General features: G+C 60.0%; 1 protein-coding gene across 1 annotated transcript; it reads right to left on the bottom strand.

Annotated features, from left to right (window-relative positions):
- Nucleotides 1–2412: 2412 nt before the first annotated feature.
- On the bottom strand, nt 2413–6305 carry TXNIP (thioredoxin interacting protein). Its single transcript, XM_076359876.1, is given in 11 exon segments — nt 2413–3049; nt 3209–3357; nt 3512–3655; nt 3658–3667; nt 3779–3913; nt 3915–4036; nt 4174–4276; nt 4624–4771; nt 4866–4915; nt 4917–4942; nt 5993–6305. Coding segments are annotated over 11 exon segments (1173 nt in total). The 5' UTR covers nt 6243–6305; the 3' UTR covers nt 2413–3013.
- Nucleotides 6306–13489: the final 7184 nt, after the last annotated feature.

The following is a 13489-nucleotide window of genomic DNA, read 5'->3' as shown; positions in this document are numbered from 1 at the left end:
AACTGAGGCACGGAGGGGAGCCGGAGCAACCGGTGCCCGGAGGGTTTCCCCACGGGTGCGGTGTGGGGGGGGTGGGGGGGTGTCCCCCCATGAGCTTCGCACCCATGGGAGCGTCTGGGGTGGGCCGCTCCGAGGGGAGGGACGGAGGATCGCCGGGCCGAGCCGTGGTGTCCGCAGCGTCATGGGGCGGGGGGGGACGGGGACACACGACACGACACGGACACATTCCCGGGAGCCCCTCGCGGCACCGGGCTGGGAACGCGGTGACTTTCCCGGGACGGAGCTGGGATAAGGGCAGGGTGGGAAACGTGGTGGTTGGAATAAACGGATGAGAGCGGGGCTAAACCCGCCGCGGCGGCATCGCGTCCCTTCGCCGGCGTCACCGGACGGGGCAGGGCTCGGACGGGGGACAGGGACTCCACTCGCTCCGCGGGGTCGGGGTCGGGCTCGCCGGGGCCGAGGCGTGCGGCTGGACGAACCGCGCTGGCCTGGCACGGCTGGAACAGCCGGCTTCCCGGCGATAAGGCCCCTACGTGCCGAACTGGTGCCGCGCTGCACCGGCAGCGGGGAGATAAGGGCAGGCAGGGGGGGAACGGGGGGAGAAAGGGGCTCCCGGCGAGGTTGGACGAGGCGTCAGCGGCTCTGGCAGGATGGGGAAACTGAGGCACGGTGGATTTGCGTACGGGTGCGGCGTCGCAGGGGTGACCGGAGAGGAATGGGAGCCCCCGCCGCTGCTTCGGTGTTCCGGGGCCGGCCCCATATCCCCCCCCCGGGCTCCCGGGGCGTTGGGTCAAGCTTCGGTGGGGGCCTCACCGGGAGCGAGCCACCGGGCGACGGGCAACCGGGGCGGCTGCCAAGTCGGGGAGGGGTGAGGGACCGGAGCCCGCTGCCGAGCTTGCGGCTGTTTTCCTCGCTCAGTTCCTCAATACGGCCGGCGGGCACCGGCGCTGCTGGTGCCCCGGCCCTTTTTCCGTTAACTTTCACCTACATCCCCCAAAAAAGGGCTACGGAGGAGGGGGGACGCTGCTACGCCGGCCTCCGGCAGTGACGGAGACCGAGGAAGACACGGGTGCCGCCCGCGTGCGGCTCGGGGGCCGGCAGGAGTTTCCTACCCCGGGCCCCGCTCAGCGTGCCTCAGTTTCCCCTCCCAGCCGTCAGCCGGGACGCGGGATGTCTGCTCCCACCTCGGCCAGCTCCCGGGGATGCCGCGGGCTAGTCAGGGGAAAAAAAGGCTCGGCAAAGCTCGGCTCGCGCCAGGCTGCAGGTGTTTTGCCGGCCAGGTCCCAAAAAACGGGGGGAAACCCCCCCTCCTCCGAAGCCTGGAGAGCACGGCGTGGGTTTCGGGGTTCCCCCCGCGCCGCAGAGCAGAGGCGCTGCCCCGCTCTGGGCAAATCGGCTGCAGTCCCGGTCAAGGAGCGCCGGCGCCCGAAGGCGGGTGCTGCCGTCGCACCCAGCTTCTGCCGGCGGAAGGGGACAAGCAGACCCCTCCCCCCCCCAGCAGGGTGACGCCATTTGGGACTGGGCCACCCTCCACCCCCCCACCCAAGCTCAAGTCCAAGAGGCTCCACAACCATCTCGTTTCCCTCTTTTATTAACCACGGCCCCTCCGGGGGCCTACGGCACACCGGCAGCACCAAGAACGACACTGGTTTTTTCTCCCCACCCCACCCCCCACCCCCCTTCCCAAAACCCGGATACAAAACAGTAGAAAAGGAGCTATTGCTGGTCTCGATTTGTGTCCGGAACAGCCGGAGGCAGCCGCTGGGATTTAAGAGCTTCCCTCTCTTCAGGCGAACTGGGGAAGAGCCAGGCCCCCCCCCAAGCCGGGATGGGGTTCGGTTCCGCCGGCAAGGCTGGGTTCGGCGCCAGCTTGGGTCAGGACGGACAGCGGGGGGGGGGGGGAAACGGGTGAGGAATTCTGCCAGCACAGGGGGGAAAACGCTGGCTCCGGCGTCCCACGGGATCCTCATCGGCCCCTGCGGTCCCCACCCAAGGCCGGCGGGAACCGGGAAGCGGCGACCGGGGGAGGCTGGAGCAGCGGTTAGTGACGGAAAGCAAGAGCACGCAGGGCGCTCCAGCCGTTCTCCCCGTCCCACGGGAGCGCGGGCTTCCACCAGCCGAGAGAATTAACACGGCGAGATCGAACCGCGGAACGCAAACCGGCTCGGAGGCGAGCTTCCAAGCGGAATTCCGGCAAGCAAAGGAGAGCGGGCTTGGCACGGGGGGCAGTGCTCCTCGGCCTAGCCAAAGCTCCTCCGAGGGGGGTCGGCTCTTTCCCGGGGGGCTGGACGGAGCCGCTGCTCATCGCTCTCCGTCTCCACGTCGCCCTCGGGCGAGGGGAGAGAGGGAGCGCCGGAGCAGCGGCAGGACGGCCCGCCGCCGGGCAGCTCCGAATGAAAAGGGCGTTTGGGGCGAGAGCGACGCCAACCCCGCCGTCGGAGGAAGGGGGTTAGTTACAGTCCCCGCACGCGCGCTCTCGACACCGAACCGAACAAACAGGTCGCGCCCGTCCCCCAGGACGGGTGTTTTCGGGTTGAAGGCATCACGACGGCCGTTTCTTGACATAACTGTCTTTTTTTTTTTTTTTTAAAGTCTTTTTAGGCTGGAATCTGCCTCCCCTCAGGGTTTGTAAAGGAGGCGGGCGAGGCCTTTACACCGCCCCTGCTCCACCTCAAGATTCTCCTGGCGGTTTCCACGTAAGCACCTTGGTAGTTTGGGGTTTTGGGTTTTTTTTTTTTTTTTTTGGAAGACACTGGCTGTGAGCGAGGTCCAAACCCACCCCTGAGCCGCAGCAGGGTTTCTCGGTACAGCCAGCACGCGAGGGAACGCAAAAGACTCGTACACCTCATCGCCTCTTCCACGCTCGCCGAGCAGAGCCGGGGTTGCCCTTCGAGCGGCCGCTCCTCCCTGCAGCAGGGCTCCTAGACCCGAGGCCCGGGCGCTGCTCGCAAGGCGTCCATCACGGCGGATTAAGAGTCCGGAAAAAGCGGGAGAGTAACTTTTTCCTCGGCGCTCACTGCATGTTGTTGTTAGCGATGCAGGGGTCCACCTGAGGGAGGAAGCCGAGAGGCCGTTGAGACGCTCGGAGCCTTCGTCCCAAGGCTAAACCCCACCGGAACGTTTCTGCCCGAGCTGCCTCCTCTGTCCTGCCGCCCTCACCCAGGGGTTAAGCCTTCCCGCAGCCAGCCGCGCCGGCAGCGCTTCTCACCTCCGTGTAGGTGGGTGGTGGCATGAACTTGAACTCCGGAGCGTACATGAAGATGGGGCTGTCAAAGCTTTCGGGATCCTCCAGGAGGGGAGTGGTGGGGCTCTCCAGGCGGTGGTCTTCGGGAACGATGTCCAGGTAGCACGGGGGTGCTGCGAGGGACGGAGGGACCGGTGAGCTCTCCGCCATCGCCCGTGCTCCCCCGCAACACCCCACCGGAACCCCTCTTAGCCCCCTCCCAAACTTGGGGGGGGGGGCAGGGGGTGTCACAGCGGTGCCTGCCAAGGACCCCTTCGCTCCACTCACCTTCCGGAGCATCGGGGAGGTTCAAGTCCACCCAGCTCATTTCGGAGCTGGTCTGACTGGCCATGCTGGAGCTGCGGCTGCCGATGCCCCAGCGGCTGCCGATGACAAGGGGCAGCTCCAAGATGATCTTCTTGGAGCCGGGACGCTGACGTAGATCTGCGAGGGCAAGAACCGGAGCTTTAAGGGATGTCGGGAACCAAGAGGGGGACAAAGTCTGCCGGTACGCTGGCCAAGCGAGGAAGAGGAACGGCAATCCAAGCCACTCACCTGCAGGAAATACTCCACGCGCAGGATGTTGCAGCCCAAGATGGACGGTTTGAGCTTCTTGACGCGGATGGTTTTGCCCCGCCAGGACTCGGACATGCCCGAGATGATGTGGTTGCCTCGGACGCAGGAGAGTTTTTTGGGTGAAGACCTTGGTCTGCCCGTTGGCCAGGTAGGTGTGCTTGGCGATGATGGCCGCTTTGGGCACCACAATGCGGGAGCAAGTGTTCTCGAAGTCGGCGTTGATGCAGATCTCGTCACCTGGGGAGGGAACCACGCCTGGGCCTTTAGGACGGTCCGCACTTTTTCCTTGCGGGAAGCCCCTTTTAGCTGATTAACACCCCCCCCCCCCCGCCCCCCTTCCCCCCTCCCTCCCGCAGCGGAGGGCAGGCTCTTACCTTCACAAAAGCCTTTCCTGTCGATTTGAGCGCTGACCGACACGCGTCCATCAGGAATGAACATACAGGACACCTTCTTCTCCTTCTTGGCAGCAACCGGGGACTGCAGAGAAACGAGATTGTTACCCGGGTGAAACCCGCCGGGCCGCTCCCATCCCGCTCCTCCTTCCTTCCTTCCTCTCGTTCTGCAACGCGAGCTTCGAGCTCCCTGTGAGGCTCGAGTGTCTCGCAGCGGAGTGAAAGCAGAACAAGCGCCTCATTTTACCGGTCTCGGTGTAGATTTCTACGAGTAACTATGACTTCTTAAGAACTAAGCATTTAATCCACGCTCAACGATAAAGCCTATTAGGGGCATCTCAATGATGGAGGTTGGACTGACCCTACCCAAGGGCTTTTCTCTCTCGTGACGCCTGTTGACACCCAAAGCTTTCGTAGTAAAGCGGCGCTTACCAGCAATTCTGGAGTGTTCACATCAACAGGATCCATAACCTCGAAGCGCTTCTTTATCTCCTGAGTGGGAAAGGACGGGCGCTCCAGGAAGGCCTTCACCCAATAATCCACGCAGCCGTACTTTCCCTTGAAGGTGGTACCCAGAGGCCTGGGAAAGAGACGCTTGTCAGACACAACCGAGGCAACAGGAGAATTTCCCGTAGCAATCCAATTCAATTTAAGAGGCAGCGTTCCTCTCACACTCACCCCTGGGAAGCTCGAATCCGAATTTGTACTCGTATTTGTTCCCCGGGTCTCAAGATTACAGATCCGTCCCCATCTGGGAAAAGAAAAGGGGAAGGGAAACGTCAGCTGAAGCTCCAGGGGTTTGTTCCTAAGCATTATCCTCTGTTCTGCTTGCACAGGCAGCGATCAAGACAAGCGCTGCGCAGGCTTGAGCTGCGTTAGCTGTTTGGGAAGAGCCGCCTACACCTGTCCCCCAAGAGCAGCCTGAGAACCCGGCGTCTTCTCGAAGCAGGGAAGCGCCGCTCGTTTACTCTCACTTCTCCTTTCAACACCCCCATCTGAAGGCAGAACACTGTGTCCCGCTGCGCTTCGGTCCCTGTTACCTCTCCTCACCACACCCTACTTCCACTTTGTGGGAGTTATCGAGCACCCGCTTCTTTCCCCAGCTATCTCTCCATCTCCAAGACTCACGTCACCCCGGTTACCTCCCAGGACGCTTTGCCAAGTCCCTATCTCTCGCCTTCCCTGGAGCCAGCCTAACTAGGAGGCTGCTGAAGGGAGTTCTCCGTGCCCAGAAGAGACTCCTTGCCTCGGGTGAGATCTGCGCTTGCCACTCCCTGACCACCACCTGTCCGTGCACCGTGCCGATCGAGCGGCACCCTCCTGCCGCCCAGCCAAGGCCGACTCCGGTACTCGCTCCCTGCGGACATACAGCATTGCTGCCTGCTCTGCCAGCCACATCAACACCCAACGGCTTCTGCACGCTCCGGCGGGTAGCTCGTCCAGCTTTTGTTTCAGGCTCTGGTTAGGGCTCAGCGGCCCTCGGCTTTCAAACTTTGAACTTGACTTAGCCGAGCCCTGCCATCCTCTGCCCCAGGTTTCCATGAATTTGCCTATTTCTCCCAAGACTCGGTCAACGTCCAGTCCCACTTCCGTCTCGGTGCCGAGCCCTGACACCAGCGAAACACCGCTACTGCTCACCGTAGAACCAACCCAGTCAACGCCTGCCCCAAGGGGACGCAACCGGAGACTCCCGAAGGGTCCAGCCGGCAGGAAGAGCCGCTGGTCAACGGACGGCCTTCAAGCCCTTCCTCCCCACCACCTTCTGCCCCCCAACTCCCTCCTCCCAGCCCCAGATCCTCACCCGTGGGCTGCTCCTCCAGGGCGAGGACGTCCTCGAAGCGCAGGTACTCCATCTCCTGCCGGCACTGCTGGGGGCCCTTGGCCCAGTTGACTTTGGCCACCCCGCAGGCCAGCAACCTGACGGCGCTGACGCGAGTGACCTCGGCCACCTCCACCAACACGCGCCCGGCCACCTTCTCCCCGCTGCAGTAGACCTTCTCAGGCTCGCTGAAGGCCATCAGGAAGGTCTTCACCTTCTTGAACATCACCATGGCTGAGGCTAGCGCGGGGGAACGCTCTTGAGAAAGCAGCGCGGGGGGGCGGGGGGGGGCGGCTGCGGAGGGCAGGAACCGCGCGGGTTCGTTTTTTTTTTTCCCCGAAGAGAAAAAAAAAAAAAACCAAACCCTGAAACAGCCCGATTGTAGTTAAAAGGAGCAATCCGACCCTCCGCTTCCTAGAGCTGAAGGAGGTGGGGGGGGGTTAGGCAAGGCTGCTCCGCTCTACGGCCGGCCGGCACCGCTCGCTGCCCTCAACGCTGTGAGAGAGACCCCGCCGGCCTCCCCCTTTTATAGCCTCCGCCTCCCCGCCCTCCCCCCGCCCGCGCTTGTTGATGCCAGCAGCGCCACGCCGAGGGCGCGTGGCCAGGCGTGCTGCTCGCGTGATCAGCGCCCCCATTGGCCGCCGCCACCTTGTTTACAGCCCGGCCGACCAATCGGCGCGCCGGGTGCGGAGCGTGGACAGCGTGTGAAGGAGAGGCGAGCGTGTTCAAGGGAGAGGAGGGGGGGGGGGGGGACGGGGAGGGTGAGGGGGACGGAGTGACAGCGCGGCAGGCCAATGGGGAGCGAGGGCGGGCGGCGGCGGCGGCCGATGGCGAGCGGCGAAGGGGATGTAATGTTCTCAGGCAGGAGGGAGGGGGAGAGCCCCCTCGGGGCGGGTGCCGTGCCCGGGTTAGGGTCTGCTGGGCCGGGCCGGGCCCCGCCGTACTGGGCGGACTGGGAGCGGCTTGACGGGACCGCCGGTGCTCCCCTCGCACCCCCCACACCCCCCCCGCTTCGGGGGGCTTTCTTCCCCCTTCCTCAGTCCCCCCGCCCAGGGCAGCCTGGGGGCATTTCCACAGCCCCCCCCCCCCCCCCCCCCCGGCCTTCCCTCAGCCGGTGCCTGAGGCGTTTCCTCAGCCCCCTGTCCCCCCCGCCACATCATTTGAGGTAAAAAAAAAAAGACGGATTTAGGGTAGGGGATCGAAGCCCGACCCTGTGGGCTTCTCTCCGTCCTTCTGGGGTGTCATGGGGGGGGGGGGGGGGGCTTTCCGCAGCCCCCTCACGACCCCCCGATGGGGGACCCGCGCCCCCTCCTCACCCTCCGGGTTTCGGGGACCCTTCCCACACGTCCTTCCCAGAAATAGCCCTCTCAGCGCGCCGTCATATCGCTAAAAGGGAAGCGCGACACCCCCTCCCGCTCCCCCGCGCTTCGGGATCCTTCGAGCCAGTGTCTTGGGGGGGGGGGGACGGGGACGGACACGACACCCACACAGAAAGTTAGCCGGTGAGAAAATCTGAGGCAAATGTTTATTTTTAAGATCACAATGTCTAGATGGTTCTTGCTCTTCGCCGCAGAAAACAGGCAACTTTTTTTCGTCAGCAAGACTATCTTGATCTAAGGGAGGACAAACAACCACATCCTTCCTATAAACTGTGCCCGGGGCAGGGCCCTCGTCCCTCTTTTCCAGCCCAGATTTGGGGAGCGGGGACTGTTGTGTTGTCCCCGTAGCAGGAGTCTTTCGACTCGGAGAAACCCTCGAATTTTCCTTCCTAGGTCATTTTTGCTGAGCATACATTCCCCCCCTGACAGGCGGGGGCTATTTTGCCCTTGGTTTTAAAAGCTGTTAATGCTTTTACCGTTCAGGAAAACATGGGGAGTGGAGGAAATGGGAAAACAATATTTCTGGAGCCACCCAACAAAGCAGGAACGGAAAACGGGGGCTCCCAAGGCGTCCCCACCCCGAATGAGGAAGAGAGATGTGTTTTTGTTAGGAGTTGTCTCCGTTGTCCTTTGGAGCTTGTTTGTCTGTGTGTTTCTGGCACGCACCGTGCTTTTCTTTCTCTGCCATCCTCTCCTTCCCCCGGAGTCAATTCACACCTGTTAGTATAAACCGATAAACCGGCCAGATAAACTGGAGGGCATAAACTGTTCGCCTGCCAAACTGCAGGACAAATTTCCTTGCTGTGAGAGAATTATTTCACAATTGGGTACATAATGGAGGAACTGCACCTTTTCCTGCCGCCTCTGGTCCCGGCAAGCTCGCCCCATTGTTTCTTGTGGCACACTAGGAAAAAAGGTGCCGGATTAACGAAGGATTGCGGATTTGTTCTAATTTGGCAAAATGAGGAGAGCTCTCCTTCCAGCCTTGCCAGCTACGGGATATTTGATCCCAAAGACCCCAGCTTGGATCTGCGCCCAGCATTCCCTTAGGAGCCGTGTTTACGCTCTCCCTCTCCGGTTTCCTTCGGTGCCCATCTTTCCAAGGAAGATGTGTCCAGCCCACGGCTGCTCGCTCTTGGATGGTAAAACACATTCCAGCAATGTCAAAGGACGATCGAGTCCTGAGCCAAAGAGCTGGCCAAAGATATGGTCCAAGGCACGTTCCACGGCCCCAATCCTCTCCAGATTTCTCCTTATCTCTCAGCCAGCTTTTGCCCTTTGTTCCCCTGACCCCTATCCGGCTGGAAATGCCTCCCCGATCCTTCTGCAGGAGAAGGAGCAGCTGTAATTTCCTCGGGGCTGAGACTTGGTTCACAGGGTTTCCCACGCAAGCAGCACCCCGGATCAAGCAAGGGTTTCGGAAACGCTTGTAAAAACAAAAGCTTCAAAATGTCACGTCTCCTTCAAAAAAATCAAGGGCATCAGAAGAGAAGCCGCTTGGATTTCTGGGCAGAGACCAGCTCTTGGGGGCTTCCTCGCTCCCGCTAAACGATTGCGTTAAGGCATTCGCCCCCCCCTCTCGGCTCATTTCCCACTGGCATCGTGGTGCTCGGAGGATCCCTCCAACCTTGACTGAGAGCAAAGCTACTGCTGAGGGTGGATGGGGAGAGTGGCCGCAGCCTTGCCCTCTCCCGCTGTGCCTGGCCGGTGGCGAGGGACGGCGAGGAGAGCTGCATGACTAACCTTATACGCTGGGGATAACCCGGTTCAAAAGCTGCAGGGTTGGGCTGAGCAACAAACCAGGCCCTGAGGTGACTCACAGAAAGCCGGGGCTGCTGCGTGGGTCATGGAGAAGGAATTAGGTAAAACAGAAACTGGCCAGCGCAAGAGCCTTGAGCGCCGCGCTCCGTGCCAGCCGCGTCGTGCCTTGCTGGAAACTACCCGTGTTCCCACCATCTATCTGAATCCCGCTTGTAATAAAATCCCGATGCTTATAAAAGCCTTTTTTTTTCCCTGGTCTAGGTTATCGGGAGCCGCTACCCATCGTTGCCTGGAGAAGCCACGCTCCTCTCGTGGCAGGTTATCCTTTGCCCCGTCTATCAGACAACCGGCTGCCACCCCTGAACCGCTGGGAGATCTGGCGGGTGCCTGCCGGATGCTGCAGCCCTGGAGCTTCTCGGTGCCGTTTTCTTCCTTTTTTTCACCATATATGGTTGCTTCCAGCAAATTTGAGGCAGGCAGGGGGGGAAGAGAAGGACGTGAAGGGATTCACAATGGCCCGAGCGAAGGGACGGAGTGTGCCTGTTGTGTGGTCAAGAGCGGGAGCCGGGGCGGAGAAGGCATTTCCTTTGGCGAGGTTGTTTGTGTACAGGGAACATAATAAATAAATCCCACGCTGATTGCATCGGGTGCGTGGCGCTGCAGCTGGAAAACGAGGGACTGTGGGACTTGGGTGGCTCCTGGAAAGCCACCGCCTGTCCTCGGCTTCTCACCCCTCACCTTTGGCTGTGGCCACGGCCGTGATTCAACTGCAAAAGATTTCTAGGTTTGAAAGCAGGCAGGGAAGCAAGGGGAGTGTCTCCGTTTTAGTTTCTGAATAAAAGCCACAGTTTTGGCGAGGTTGTTAAGGTTTGTGGTGCCTGGCTTGTGGCAGGGGGGGGCACAGCACCGCCGGGGTGCTGGAATACAGAGGTGTTTCCAGGGATCTACCAGAAACAGGTTGGAAAGCTCTCAGGGCGGATCCCCGGTAGGGGTTTCGAAAAGCAGCTTTTTTTGCTGCTTTCGTCCACAGCGATGGCTTGTGTCGCCGCTGCCTGTGCTTCGTAGCGTTGTGCGGGCTGCATACCGTTTTGAAATGCTTCGTGGCACAGATCGGGATCCCCTTTTCCCCTTCCCCATCCCCGCTGAACGGAGAGAAGTCCTCTCGGGGCTCGGGCGTGAGGGCTTTTCCCCCAGAGCCCCAGCTCTCCAGCTCCTGCCAAGGAGCGCAATGCGAAAGCTCTCCCTGACAGATGGTTCTTTGCCGCGGTGGGATTTCTTCACTGCTTTTCTGGCCGCCAGATTGTCTTTTTGCAACAGAGGAAGGGGAAAGCCGGAGCTAAGTGTCAACAGCCTGTGACAAGAGACTCAACTCAGTCATCCATAAGCAAGGAGGAATTTGAATTCAGGGTTTGGGAAGTCCCGTGTCTGTCATCTGCTCTGGGCAGGAAGACTCAGCAGCTCTTTCCTCCGGCTGGGAGAGTGTGACCTCTCCTGGGCTCCCGGCACGCAGCAGGGCCAGCTGAACCTGCTGCTCTCGGCTCCGTTGGCCGAGCTTCCCTCTTCTGAAAGAACAAATCCAGCTCATCTCTTTGCCAAACTAGGTCCTCTTTGCCTTTGGTGTCAGCTGGGTTTGAAATACGTTGTTGTGAAGGGAGGAGAAAGTATCACAAAGCAAAAGATTTCCTGAGCTTCCCTCCCTGCTCCATCCAATTGTCCCTTGAAAGGCCCCAGCCGGGGCCGCAGATGCTGGAGAGAGCAAAGAAATACGGAAGATTTCTTACTTTTCAGCAAACCAGAGCTACTCTGAGGCTGCCGGCGTGTGGGTGGGTGTGCCTGGGGGCAAGGGGATCCTCGCCGGAGATGCCCACCCCAAACATCAAGATCCCGAATTGAGAGAACCAGGTTGGGTGGCTAAAATTGGGGGGGGGGGGGTGTCAATCCCCTCCTAGACCTCCTTCACCTTCGCTGATCTCGCAGGCGACGAGGCCAAACGGTGAAACCTTTACCGGGGGGCATTTCGCGGTGTTTGGGGTGAGGATGGACATCTCCTGGCCTGCGGAGCTGCCGACTCCTCCGAAGTCCTTCTCATACTTTGGGTTGTGCAGACATCTAGAGGCCTTGCCGGGAACGACACGGCAGTGGTTTTCCTCCATCCACCCACGCGGGCTGGTTGTTCGGCTTACACACGCGACAGGCTAATGGTACGGGTGTATTTGGCCTGCCCAGTCCTAGCTACAAAGTTTAAGAGGGGGCAAGTGGAGCTGCGTTTAAATTTGGCTGTTGTGGGCCGATTTCTCGCGTTTTGGGCCAATTTCTCGCGTTTTGAGCGTGCTGCTTGTGTATTTGTAGAAGTGAGAATGAGCGTTAATCTTTACTTCGTGTATTTACAAGAAGAAGAAGGAGGAACGGCTGTAAGAGGCTGACAACCGTGGCATTTGCCACTTCACGAGGACAACGGGGAGGTTGGACCTCCTGAGATCTGGCTTCTCTCCACCTGCTGCCCAAATGCCCGCTGGCAGCTTATTTATTTATTTCTTTTTTCTGTGGTTTGAGGTTATTTTTCATGCCAGATGAGGAGGAACGTGAGGAAGCATTCCGCACCAAGACGTGCCCGTTTCAGCCACGTTCCCTGCTGGTGATGCTGCTGAAGGCGTTGGCCCTTGCGAACGTGAGGAAGCCGAATCTAACCCTGAACTTGGTGGAGGAAGTTCTCGCCTTGGCCTTAACATCTTGCTAACAAAACATGCCGGGATTTGGCAGGAAACACGCCGAGGAGAGCTGCACGTTTGGGCGGCTCTTAAACCGGCGCTGCCGTTTTGGAGACCTGCTTCTGATTCGGACGGCTCTGGTTTGCAGGTTAGAGGCTTGGCAGCTCCAACTTACACAGCTGCGTGCCCTCACCGCAACACCGGGAGCTGGCAAACGTGGCCACCTCTGATGATCAGGCTGGTTTATGACACGTAGAAGCAGCTGCTAATGAAGGTTCAGGTTTGGCTACTACACCTCATGCCCCAAGGCCTTGGCATTTCTCTAACTACTAGAGATCAGAGCGAGACGGGCTGTAAGAGGAGCGGATTGTCCCAGACTTCTCACACCTTCCTGCGAGACCCGGTGCTGGCTGCTGTTGACAACCGCCTACCAGGGCAGGCGAACCCCAGGTCTGATCCAGACTGGGAATTCCCTTGCTCCAACCGCCCAGGTTGGGCGTCTGGATGCAGAACGGCCCAAACTGGGCTCGCTTTTGAAAATGCTGGCCGGTGTCGCCGGTGTCTTTTTTAGCAGGTGACATATGCTAGGAAATTTAAGGGCTTGATCCAAAGTCTACTGACGTCAATGGAAATACTCTTGTTGACATCAGTGGGGCTTGGATCCACGCCTACGTTCCACTTCTTTATTTCAGACTGCAATCTGTCAGGGGTGGAAAGGTCTCTTTTCTACTTAGAGACTTTAGCACGCCTTTGAAAGGTCTTGCTTCCTCTGCAATCATTAAGTTGAGGATGCAGAGTACAGAACAATTTGGAGAACAGGCGCAAACCCATTCAACGCTGTGCACGCTCCTTCTGCGTTGCTGGACCCCCGCCAGGCTGCAGCTCACGTTTAAGCATCTGCATCGCGTGTGAGGGAGGTGGTGGCCTTGTTGACGTGCTGTGACTCCCCGATACCTGCTCCAACCAGAACCAGAGCTTCGGACCTCCGCGAGCTGCTCGGGGCGGTCTGGCTCACCTCTTCCAGAGAGTGCTGGCCAAAGTCCTCTCTTCAAGGAGCATCTGGACGACGCTCTTAGTCATATGGTTTAGTTTTAGGTAGTCCTGCGAGGAGCAGGGAGTTGGACTTGATGGTCCTTATGGGTCCCTTCCAACTTGAGATACTCCACGATTCTCACGGGCTTTGGGGTTTGTCAGGTGGATGATGTGTGAGGGGTCTTGAATCCGCCTTTCACAGGTAGATCCAGGAAACTCTGCTCTTCTTTTCAGTGGGAGCAAAGCCCGTGGAGCCCCACTCGTTGCCCCCTTCCCGGGTGGGAAGTTCCCGAGCAGGTTGGGAAGAGTGAGTCTGTGTAACAACCCTCCTGGAAAGCTCTGGGTTAGCACTCGCCACGCTCCTCGGTGGGGACGGAGCTAGCGTGATGCTACGAGACACGTGGTGGGCCAGGCTCTGCTGCGCCACTTCCCTGCCATGCCCACGTGCCCAGGGCTCGCGCAGGATCACCTCCACCGCCTTCACATTGATGGCGGGTCCTGGGGACTCTTCTGTCCCCATTTTATGACCGCGGAGGTACCGAGAGGCTGGATCTGGGGGGCCAGTGTGGACCCGCTCACCTGCAAGGGTCATCAGCCAG

This window comes from Aptenodytes patagonicus, chromosome 26 (assembly GCF_965638725.1).
Source record: "Aptenodytes patagonicus chromosome 26, bAptPat1.pri.cur, whole genome shotgun sequence".
NCBI classification, from domain to species: Eukaryota; Metazoa; Chordata; class Aves; order Sphenisciformes; family Spheniscidae; genus Aptenodytes; species Aptenodytes patagonicus.
Note: the sequence above shows the minus strand (reverse complement) of the source record. Positions and strands in the feature narration are given on the sequence as shown.